The 12526-nt window shown below is 44.9% G+C and overlaps 1 protein-coding gene across 1 annotated transcript in view; it reads right to left on the reverse strand.

The window, feature by feature from the left end:
- LOC128704883 (transmembrane protein 47) overlaps nt 1-11924 on the reverse strand; it is a 253133-nt gene extending 241209 nt beyond the window's left edge. The window contains exons 1-2 of the mRNA XM_070104326.1: nt 11876-11924; nt 7284-7351 (exon numbers count right to left, since the gene is read on the reverse strand). Coding sequence (XP_069960427.1) covers nt 7284-7334 — 51 coding nt within the window. The 5' untranslated portion in view covers nt 7335-7351; nt 11876-11924. The remainder of the gene's footprint in view (nt 1-7283; nt 7352-11875) is intronic.
- Nucleotides 11925-12526: the final 602 nt, after the last annotated feature.

Raw genomic sequence — 12526 nt, forward strand, 5'->3', positions numbered from 1 at the left:
TGGACCTTGACCCTAGGGGACTGATTAGCTCATCTTGCAGTGTTGATGTAGCTGCCAGACTCGACCGCCCATCCCCTCCCCCCCCCCCACACACACACACAGCCTAACCTTGACATTACTGTACAAAAACCTGCAACAATACAAACTGTATGAAAGTGATATTGAGCGATCTGCAACAGTTGCAACAGTAGTAGCTGATGCGGCAGTAGCAACACATGTAGCAGCATGCTACTGAAAGTGCTCTTGATCCAAGTAATTCAAGCTAACCCAAAATTAACCGGATCAAGCCAAATTACCTCCCATTCCTTAGGTATTGTATGACCCCGTCAGATTTAGCGCTTCCCAAAGAATAATACCACGAACCCTGTCATCAAGAACCCAAGTTCATCTTCTACAGAGAACTTGTCAAGGCAAAGTATTTAAGGAAGGTGAGGGCAACCCACACTGGTAACGTGTGTCTTGTGTATTTAAGGAAGGTGTGGGCAGCCCACACTTTTAATCCACTCAATTCGATGCATTTAAGGGAGGTAAGAGATGTGGGCAACCCACACAATGGTGACCCTATTGTTCGTCACGTCTGGTCCACTTTTATCCAGGAAGATACGCATTTAAATATATTAAAACCTGTTCAGTTTGTTTATATATAGTCAGTTCCAGATCAGCTGACAGGATGTGGTACCTACGTTGGTCTGCGTGCTGCTAGCACCAATAACTTGACCAGACCATCATCCAACAAGCCTGGTCTAGGACCGGACGACCCCAGGAATCAACATTCAATGAGGGATAGGCAGGTGCTCTAAAAGGAAGGCAGGTGCTCTAAAAGAAAGGCAGGTGCTCTAAAAGAAAGGCAGGTGCTCTGAAAGAAAGGCAGGTGCTCTGAAAGAAAGGCAGGTGCTCTGAAAGAAAGGCAGGTGCTCTGAAAGAAAGGCAGGTGCTCTGAAAGAAAGGCAGGTGCTCTGAAAGAAAGGCAGGTGCTCTGAAAGAAAGGCAGGTGCTCTGAAAGAAAGGCAGGTGCTCTGAAAGAAAGGCAGGTGCTCTGAAAGAAAGGCAGGTGCTCTGAAAGAAAGGCAGGTGCTCTGAAAGAAAGGCAGGTGCTCTGAAAGAAAGGCAGGTGCTCTGAAAGAAAGGCAGGTGCTCTGAAAGAAAGGCAGGTGCTCTGAAAGAAAGGCAGGTGCTCTGAAAGAAAGGCAGGTGCTCTGAAAGAAAGGCAGGTGCTCTGAAAGAAAGGCAGGTGCTCTGAAAGAAAGGCAGGTGCTCTGAAAGAAAGGCAGGTGCTCTGAAAGAAAGGCAGGTGCTCTGAAAGAAAGGCAGGTGCTCTGAAAGAAAGGCAGGTGCTCTGAAAGAAAGGCAGGTGCTCTGAAAGAAAGGCAGGTCCTCTGAAAGAAAGGCAGGTCCTCTGAAAGAAAGGCAGGTCCTCTGAAAGAAAGGCAGGTCCTCTGAAAGAAAGGCAGGTCCTCTGAAAGAAAGGCAGGTCCTCTGAAAGAAAGGCAGGTCCTCTGAAAGAAAGGCAGGTCCTCTGAAAGAAAGGCAGGTCCTCTGAAAGAAAGGCAGGTCCTCTGAAAGAAAGGCAGGTCCTCTGAAAGAAAGGCAGGTCCTCTGAAAGAAAGGCAGGTGCTCAAAAAGGAAGGCAGGTGCTCAAAAAGGAAGGCAGGTAGGTACTTTTTAAAGATAGGTACGTATTTTACTGATGTCAAGTGAGTATACAAACTTGAGACTTTCCCTACAGGCACTGACCTCAAATGATGTCACAATTACCTACCCAGACTCTCTCCCCTCCAGTACCACCTTGCCACCACAAGCTGCCCCCACTGCCGGTCCCAAACCAGGTCTCCTGGTTGATGGTCTGATCAATTAGGCTGTTGGTGCTAGCCCCACGCAGTCGAACCTAAGCACCACAGCCCGGCTGATCAGAAGCTGATTTGAGGTGCTTATCAAGTTTCCCTCTCCCAGGGGTAGTTTCTTCTCTCTCCCATACGAGTTCAAAGCCCTGAGGAAGGCCCTTCTCTCTCCCATACGAGCCTCAAGCCCTGAGGAAGGCCCTTCTCTCTCCCATACGAGCCTCAAGCCCTGAGGAAGGCCCTTCTCTCTCCCATACGAGCCTCAAGCCCTGAGGAAGGCCCTTCTCTCCCATACGAGCCTCAAGCCCTGAGGACGGCCCTTCTCTCTCCCATACGAGCCTCAAGCCCTGAGGAAGGCCCTTCTCTCCCATACGAGCCTCAGGCCCTGAGGAAGGCCCTTCTCTCTCCCATACGAGTCTCAGGCCCTGAGGAAGGCCCTTCTCTCTCCCATACGAGCCTCAAGCCCTGAGGAAGGCCCTTCTCTCTCCCATACGAGCCTCAAGCCCTGAGGACGGCCCTTCTCTCTCCCATCCGAGCCTCAAGCCCTGAGGAAGGCCCTTCTCTCTCCCATACGAGCCTCAAGCCCTGAGGAAGGTCCTTCTCTCTCCCATACGAGCCTCAAGCCCTGAGGAAGGCCCTTCTCTCTCCCATACGAGCCTCAAGCCCTGAGGAAGGCCCTTCTCTCTCCCATACGAGCCTCAAGCCCTGAGGAAGGCCCTTCTCTCTCCCATACGAGCCTCAGGCCCTGACGAAGGTCCAGGTCAAAGTCTTATTGCCAAAACGTTCCGGCAATGTTGCATATTCTTATCACTCGTCCACTTGTCGGTATTACACAAGAACATAGGGAGGAACACTGCAACAGACCTACTGGCCCATACTAGGCAGGTCGTTCTCAAACCCAAAACCTACTACCAAAAAATATCTGCCCAGCCCATTTTCAATGATACCCGTTAATACAAGTACAGTGGACCCTCGACCAACGATATATGTTAACGCTAAAATGTTGCCTCGACTAACGATAAAAAAACTCTACTAACGATATTAGTTCTCGGGTACCAATTAATATCGTTAGTCGAGGGTCCACTACAGAAGCCAGAAGGTCTCGGGTTTGAAAACCAGGCCAGCGGAAACAAAGGTCACATTTTGCTTGCAGTGCCTTCAGTCAGGCATCTGTGTATGTTAGTTAAATGTTGTAAATCACATCCAGGAAGCAACTATGTACATGAGGGCCCCGCTTTACAGCGCTTCACAGTATTTTAAAATTATACCCCTTCATTTATTCAGACTTCCTACAGTAAATATATTCACCATTAACTTACCTTTGAAGAATTTCGAGAGTTTAACTGCTCTCGGAGCCCGGCCATGGGTGTCAAGTAATTTTTTTATTTTTTATTATCACACCGGCCGATTCCCACCAAGGCAGGGTGGCCCGAAAAAGAAAAACTTTCACCATCATTCACTCCATCACTGTCTTGCCAGAAGGGTGCTTTACACTACAGTTTTTAAACTGCAACATTAACACCCCTCTTTCAGAGTGCAGGCACTGTACTTCCCATCTCCAGGACTCAAGTCCGGCCTGCCGGTTTCCCTGAATCCCTTCATAAATGTTACTTTGCTCACACTCCAACAGCACGTCAAGTATTAAAAACCATTTGTCTCCATTCACTCCTATCAAACACGCTCACGCATGCCTGCTGGAAGTCCAAGCCCCTCGCACACAAAACCTCCTTTACCCCCTCCCTCCAACCCTTCCTAGGCCGACCCCTACCCCGCCTTCCTTCCACTACAGACTGATACACTCTTGAAGTCATTCTGTTTCGCTCCATTCTCTCTACATGTCCGAACCACCTCAACAACCCTTCCTCAGCCCTCTGGACAACAGTTTTGGTAATCCCGCACCTCCTCCTAACTTCCAAACTACGAATTCTCTGCATTATATTCACACCACACATTGCCCTCAGACATGACATCTCCACTGCCTCCAGCCTTCTCCTCGCTGCAACATTCATCACCCACGCTTCACACCCATATAAGAGCGTTGGTAAAACTATACTCTCATACATTCCCCTCTTTGCCTCCAAGGACAAAGTTCTTTGTCTCCACAGACTCCTAAGTGCACCACTCACTCTTTTTCCCTCATCAATTCTATGATTCACCTCATCTTTCATAGACCCATCCGCTGACACGTCCACTCCCAAATATCTGAATATGTTCACCTCCTCCATACTCTCTCCCTCCAATCTGATATTCAATCTTTCATCACCTAATCTTTTTGTTATCCTCATAACCTTACTCTTTCCTGTATTCACCTTTAATTTTCTTCTTTTGCACACCCTACCAAATTCATCCACCAATCTCTGCAACTTCTCTTCAGAATCTCCCAAGAGCACAGTGTCATCAGCAAAGAGCAGCTGTGACAACTCCCACTTTGTGTGTGATTCTTTATCTTTTAACTCCACGCCTCTTGCCAAGACCCTCGCATTTACTTCTCTTACAACCCCATCTATAAATATATTAAACAACCACGGTGACATCACACATCCTTGTCTAAGGCCTACTTTTACTGGGAAAAAAATTTCCCTCTTTCCTACATACTCTAACTTGAGCCTCACTATCCTCGTAAAAACTCTTCACTGCTTTCAGTAACCTACCTCCTACACCATACACTTGCAACATCTGCCACATTGCCCCCCTATCCACCCTGTCATACGCCTTTTCCAAATCCATAAATGCCACAAAGACCTCTTTAGCCTTATCTAAATACTGTTCACTTATATGTTTCACTGTAAACACCTGGTCCACACACCCCCTACCTTTCCTAAAGCCTCCTTGTTCATCTGCTATCCTATTCTCCGTCTTACTCTTAATTCTTTCAATTATAACTCTACCATACACTTTACCAGGTACACTCAACAGACTTATCCCCCTATAATTTTTGCACTCTCTTTTTTCCCCTTTGCCTTTATACAAAGGAACTATGCATGCTCTCTGCCAATCCCTAGGTACCTTACCCTCTTCCATACATTTATTAAACAATTGCACCAACCACTCCAAAACTATATCCCCACCTGCTTTTAACATTTCTATCTTTATCCCATCAATCCCGGCTGTCTTACCCCCTTTCATTTTACCTACTGCCTCACGAACTTCCCCCACACTCACAACTGGCTCTTCCTCACTCCTACAAGATGTTATTCCTCCTTGCCCTATACACGAAATCACAGCTTCCCTATCTTCATCAACATTTAACAATTCCTCAAAATATTCCTTCCATCTTCCCAATACCTCTAACTCTCCATTTAATAACTCTCCTCTCCTATTTTTAACTGACAAATCCATTTGTTCTCTAGGCTTTCTTAACTTGTTAATCTCACTCCAAAACTTTTTCTTATTTTCAACAAAATTTGTTGATAACATCTCACCCACTCTCTCATTTGCTCTCTTTTTACATTGCTTCACCACTCTCTTAACCTCTCTCTTTTTCTCCATATACTCTTCCCTCCTTGCATCACTTCTACTTTGTAAAAACTTCTCATATGCTAACTTTTTCTCCCTTACTACTCTCTTTACATCATCATTCCACCAATCGCTCCTCTTCCCTCCTGCACCCACTTTCCTGTAACCACAAACTTCTGCTGAACACTCTAACACTACATTTTTAAACCTACCCCATACCTCTTCGACCCCATTGCCTATGCTCTCATTAGCCCATCTATCCTCCAATAGCTGTTTATATCTTACCCTAACTGCCTCCTCTTTTAGTTTATAAACCTTCACCTCTCTCTTCCCTGATGCTTCTATTCTCCTTGTATCCCATCTACCTTTTACTCTCAGTGTAGCTACAACTAGAAAGTGATCTGATATATCTGTGGCCCCTCTATAAACATGTACATCCTGAAGTCTACTCAACAGTCTTTTATCTACCAATACATAATCCAACAAACTACTGTCATTTCGCCCTACATCATATCGTGTATACTTATTTATCCTCTTTTTCTTAAAATATGTATTACCTATAACTAAACCCCTTTCTATACAAAGTTCAATCAAAGGGCTCCCATTATCATTTACACCTGGCACCCCAAACTTACCTACCACACCCTCTCTAAAAGTTTCTCCTACTTTAGCATTCAAGTCCCCTACCACAATTACTCTCTCACTTGGTTCAAAGGCTCCTATACATTCACTTAACATCTCCCAAAATCTCTCTCTCTCCTCTGCATTCCTCTCTTCTCCAGGTGCATACACGCTTATTATGACCCACTTCTCGCATCCAACCTTTACTTTAATCCACATAATTCTTGAATTTACACATTCATATTCTCTTTTCTCCTTCCATAACTGATCATTTAACATTACTGCTACCCCTTCCTTTGCTCTAACTCTCTCAGATACTCCAGATTTAATCCCATTTATTTCCCCCCACTGAAACTCTCCTACCCCCTTCAGCTTTGTTTCGCTTAGGGCCAGGACATCCAACTTCCTTTCATTCATAACATCAGCAATCATCTGTTTCTTGTCATCCGCACTACATCCACGCACATTTAAGCAACCCAGTTTTATAAAGTTTTTCTTCTTCTCTTTTTTAGTAATTGTATACAGGAGAAGGGGTTACTAGCCCATTGCTCCCGGCATTTTAGTCGCCTCATACGACACGCATGGCTTACGGAGGAAAGATTCTTTTCCACTTCCCCATGGACAATAGAAGAAATAAAAAAGAACAAGAGCTATTTAGAAAAAGGAGAAAAACCTAGATGTATGTATATATATATATATATATGCATGTGCGTGTCTGTGAAGTGTGACCAAAGTGTAAGTAGGAGTAGCAAGATATCCCTGTTATCTTAGCGTGTTTATGAGACAGAAAAAGAAACCAGCAATCCTACCATCATGCAAAACAATTACAGGTTTTTGTTTCACAGTCATCTGGCAGGACGGTAGTACTTCCCTGGGTGGTTGCTGTCTACCAACCTACTACCTGTATATGCGATTTTTAGGCCTACCTCTATTGCTCACTTAATGATAGTGTAAACATGTTATTAGGCTTTTATATGCATTTAAAAGTGGGAAAAAAAGTGCATTTCACTTTACAGCGATTCTCGCTTTATGGCAGTAGGGCAGAACCTAACCTGCTGTATAAGTGGGGCCCTACAGTAGCCCGGAACCTAACCTGCTGTATAAGCGGGGCCCGCCTGTAAATGTATTAAAAATTGCCGTTGTGATGGGAGCCACATCCTGTGTGTAGGGTATGATGTGATCCAAGAAGCGAGGGAGCAATAATTATAGCAGCAACGAAACTTTACAAAGAATCTCTACAAAGAACGCAAGAAAATGGGCAAGTGACCGGCCACGGCTTAGTGCCGCTAATAACCTTAATGTAAACACCTGACCAGCGGCTCAGAGCCTGAGTAACCTTAACATAAACAAAGCTCACGTTTAACTTACCTTTAACGGACGGACGATGGAGATAGTTTCGATAGTGGCTGTTGGGGCCATGTTGGTGGTCGTTCAACCTGGCCACGGCCACCCACCCGAGGCGAGCCAGGTAACACAAGCCAGGTCAGGAGACGACAACGGGCAGGGCAGAAGGGAGCGACCACATACACCATGGCAGAGAAAAATACGTAATTTATACAAAATCTTGAAAATTATTAAAAATAAAACAACTATGAATAAAAATATTAATTATGCTAAAGTCCTTCAATATAAATATGCTAAAGTCCTTCAATATAGCTATGCTAGGCTCAGTTAACCAATGAATTATCAAAAATATCCCCCCCCCCCCAAAATGGTCAATCTTTGCCCCGAAAATATTTAATAGTCGAAGTACACGGAAGGCTAAAGCCACCACCAGAAACTAGAGTATAGTAGGAGAGCCCAGTAAATGTAAAGGGACCAAGACTCTTGAAAACTATCCCTTCACACACAAGGGAAATTACTAAAACACTCCTAGAGGTCAGTGAGGAAATTAGACAAGCGAGTCAGTTCCTGACCAGCTGAACTGTAGTTCCTACAGTAATCAGAGTGAGTCTAGCACTAATAGCCTAGTAGATCAGTCCAGGAACCAGGACCTCAGGGGCCCTAACCCCCACAAACCACCTACGTATACCTAGACATAGCAAACTGTCCTGAACAAGGTACCATCACCGTAACATTTACTTGGGTATGTAGACAGCCTGTACTGTCTGCACAGACAGCCCATGCTGTCTGCCAGCTTAGTTCATATTTCGCGCCACTAAGGTGCTGCCATCTATAGGCCTTGCCACTTCAGTATGCCCAGACTTGCCTCGCTCTCACTCACACAGCGGCCTGGCATCAACACACAAGTACTCCCAGCTCTCTCTCGCGGGCATGGCCCTGCCCGGGCCATGGGCACAAACACACAAGCCTGTGTAACCCAACACTAGTTATCAATAAAGTAAGAAGCCTCCAAAGAAGTATATCATTAACACCGCTCTACAGAATACCAAATAAGCACCGTTATAGGTACAATGCGTCTTATTTAGTAGTTCCTTCTGTATTCTACTGAGAGAATATTGTTTATTCTTGTTCATTTATGATGGATGAACCACCTGCTGGTGGGTAGTGTTTATAATCTGCTTGCTGGTTTAATCTCTTGCCGGTGCCTCTGTTTGCTGGTGCTTCTACTCGCTTCCCTTCTTGCTTAATCTCGTTTTTGCTTGTCTGATGGCTTGCTTGGCCGTCTGCTGGTGTTCTCGTCTTACTGTCTGCTTGCTGGCGCCTGAGTTTGCTTGCTCTCCGTGGCATTGGTACCTCCCTTCTCTCACGCCAGGGCCACGCTAGAACCAGAGCATTCTCCTGGAACAATTGATTCGCGCATTCCACCAGGGCCACCACACCTGGGCCCCACACCTGAGCTCCACACCTGGGCGGCTGAATACGTGAAACTACGCCACTCACTGCCTTATTCACCTCCTACACGGCACCTACCATCACCAGCAGGCACGGTGCCACACATCATTCACCTTTCAAAGCTAAGGGACTGATCACCTCAAACTACATCACGTCTTCCACAGTCTCAAATATGTCATATACAACAATTTATCACTCTACTGTGTGTGTGGTTGCAAGAAATTCCACCCTCACAATCAGACCCATGGGCCAAATCACCCCTGATGTGTGCGATCAACCAGACTGATCTGGCACTTTCTACAAGCAGGTGCACACACCTGAGGACCGAACAGGCACAGTGCCCAACGACCTCAGTTTGCCGTGCCTGCTATCACTGACCCAAACTGACAGGTCAGTAGGTTTATAGCCTAGCGACTGCACGAGGGTCATTAAGGCTACATTTCACCTGTACACCAGTAAAAATACGTTGATAACACAAAGTAGGCTTCTTCAGTCGAGTACAGAGGAGGCAGCAGAAGAGATGCAAGACGGTGGAATCAGTCCACCTTTGAAGACTAAATTTTGAGGTGGTCAGTCCCTCAGCAACGAGTTTTTTGCTCCACAGCCTGGAACAATGTGCAACTGAAGCAACAACATGGAGACGTGTATATACTGTCAAAAGAGAGGCGGAGCCCACTAGCAGAAATCAAAATGTAATCATCGAGACAGCAGGTCCCTCTCAAATTCATCCCTTCCATAATTATTAAAATGATTAAAGCCAACGGTGTATATACACGTCTTTACAATCGGATATACATCTCATGGCATGTTAATACTGTGAGGTTTTTAACATTTATACCAAAATCTTTGTATATACACAACTGGTCATCTTGGAATATATACACAATCATACCTATGTATACACACACACACACACACACACACACACACACACACACACACAGGACAGGACTCGAGCTAGGACTCGACCCCTGCAACCACAAATATGTGATTACACACACACACACACACACACACACACACACGCGCGCGCGCGTTCCGATACCTCAGTAAGGATTCGTTTAAGACTCTGTACACCATCTACGTCAGGCCCATACTGGAGTATGCAGCACCAGTTTGGAATCCACATCTAGTCAAGCACGTCAAGAAATTAGAGAAAGTGCAAAGGTTTGCAACAAGACTAGTCCCAGAGCTACGGGGATTGTCCTACGAAGAAAGGTTGAGGGAAATCGGCCTGACGACACTGGAGGACAGGAGGGTCAGGGGAGACATGATAACGACATATAAAATACTGCGCGGAATAGACAAGGTGGACAAAGACGGGATGTTCCAGAGATGGGACACAGACACAAGAGGTCACAATTGGAAGTTGAAGACTCAGATGAATCAAAGGGATGTTAGGAAGTATTTCTTCAGTCATAGAGTAGTCAGACCGTGGAATAGCCTAGAAAGTGACGTAGTGGAGGCGGGAACCATACATAGTTTTAAGACGAGGTATGATAAAGCTCATGGGGCAGGGAGAGAGAGGACCTAGTAGCAATCAGCGAAGAGGCGGGGCCAGGAGCTATGACTCGACCCCTGCAACCACAAATAGGCGAGTACATACCCCTACCTTCGTGTATACACACGAAGGCATGCACGTAAACACAGTATACATAGCCTAGCCAAAGTGTACACACTTTCCCGTGCGTCTAGAAGAACAAGTGATGGAACTCAACAAGAATGGGGAAGTGGTGAGGATAAACAGATGTATGTAAAGAACTCGACCTTTAAACTCTTAAGAAATTACAAGTAAACTCTAGCAAATGTTGAAAGTTGTGAAGAGGGAAACTACCAGCCATGATGCTGAGTCCTGCTAGTACAATAACACTACCAGCCATGATGCTGAGTCCTGCTAGTACCATAACACTACCAGCCATGATGCTGAGTCCTGCTAGTACCATAACACTACCAGCCATGATGCTGAGTCCTGCTAGTACAATAACACTACCAGCCATGATGCTGAGTCCTGCTAGTACCATAACACTACCAGCCATGATGCTGAGTCCTGCTAGTACAATAACACTACCAGCCATGATGCTGAGTCCTGCTAGTACAATAACACTACCAGCCATGATGCTGAGTCCTGCTAGTACCATAACACTACCAGCCATGATGCTGAGTCCTGCTAGTACCATAACACTACCAGCCATGATGCTGAGTCCTGCTAGTACAATAACACTACCAGCCATGATGCTGAGTCCTGCTAGTACAATAACACTACCAGCCATGATGCTGAGTCCTGCTAGTACAATAACACTACCAGCCATGATGCTGAGTCCTGCTAGTACAATAACACTACCAGCCATGATGCTGAGTCCTGCTAGTACAATAAAACTACCAGCCATGATGCTGAGTCCTGCTAGTACAATAACACTACCAGCCATGATGCTGAGTCCTGCTAGTACAATAACACTACCAGCCATGATGCTGAGTCCTGCTAGTACAATAACACTACCAGCCATGATGCTGAGTCCTGCTAGTACAATAACACTACCAGCCATGACGCTGAGTCCTGCTAGTACAATAACACTACCAGCCATGATGCTGAGTCCTGCTAGCCTGAGCCCAACACAGTACAACCCAGCTACAAGCAGACGTAGAATAAAGCTACAAGGCCAGTCTATTTCACCTTAAATGCTAAAAGGACAGAGTATTAAAGAAAATACACACATGTATTACAGACTAAGAATCGTGTATAACTTGACCTATGGGGGTAATACACCGCCTAGAAATGAGTGGTAATGAAGTTTGATTTAAGGAAAGAGGACCCTCCAATGCCTTGAAGCAAGAGGTAAAACACTACAAGTTAGCAATAGTCATATACACGCATAACCCGGACATAGGAGAGAGGCTTATGACGACCGACATTTCGGTTCCACTTCGTCCATGTACACGTCACAATGACTTATATGGTCCAAGTCAGACCGAAACGTCGACATAAACATCTCTCTCCTATCACGGGTTATTTGTATATTGTTACACCCACGATACTATGCCTTTTTTTTATCAGCCCTGAACAATACCTACAAATTCATGAACTAAACACGTGCAACACCCGAGTTGATCTCAATCGTCAGATACACCCAGGTATTGCACGCGTATTTAAGCCAGCCAGTACTCACTTGGGTTAGTAGGGAAGACGTGTGTTATAGAAGCACCTTCATGGGACTGTGGGGAGAGAGGTTAGTATGTTAGTACAAGTCATGCTCCAGAAATAAACACACACACAATCTTATGTTGCAGTAGTAATCGTTCCCAGAGAACACCTCTTAAAATTATGCCTCGTACATGGTAACCAAAATGTTATACGGCTAAGGACAGCAAACGTAAATAATTATATATATATATATATATATATATATATATATATATATATATATATATATATATATATATATTATATATATATATATATGCAATAAGATCACAGTAAACAGGGGTGATATCAGAATATGCTGGTGTTGCCACAATGTAACTATCATATAGAATAGTGTAGCAACACTGCTGGTATTCCCACAATGTAACTATCATATAGAATAGTGTAACAACACTGATGGTGTTCCCACAATGTAACTATCATACAGAACAGTGTAGCAACACTGCTGGTGTTCCCACAATGTAACTATCATATAGAATAGTGTAGCAACACTGCTGGTGTTCCCACAATGTAACTATCATATAGAATAGTGTAGCAACACTGCTGGTGTTCCCACAATGTAACTATCATATAGAATAGTGTAACAACACTGCTGGTGTTCCTACAATGTAACTAT

Source organism: Cherax quadricarinatus, chromosome 91 (assembly GCF_038502225.1).
Source record: "Cherax quadricarinatus isolate ZL_2023a chromosome 91, ASM3850222v1, whole genome shotgun sequence".
Lineage (NCBI taxonomy): Eukaryota > Metazoa > Arthropoda > Malacostraca > Decapoda > Parastacidae > Cherax > Cherax quadricarinatus.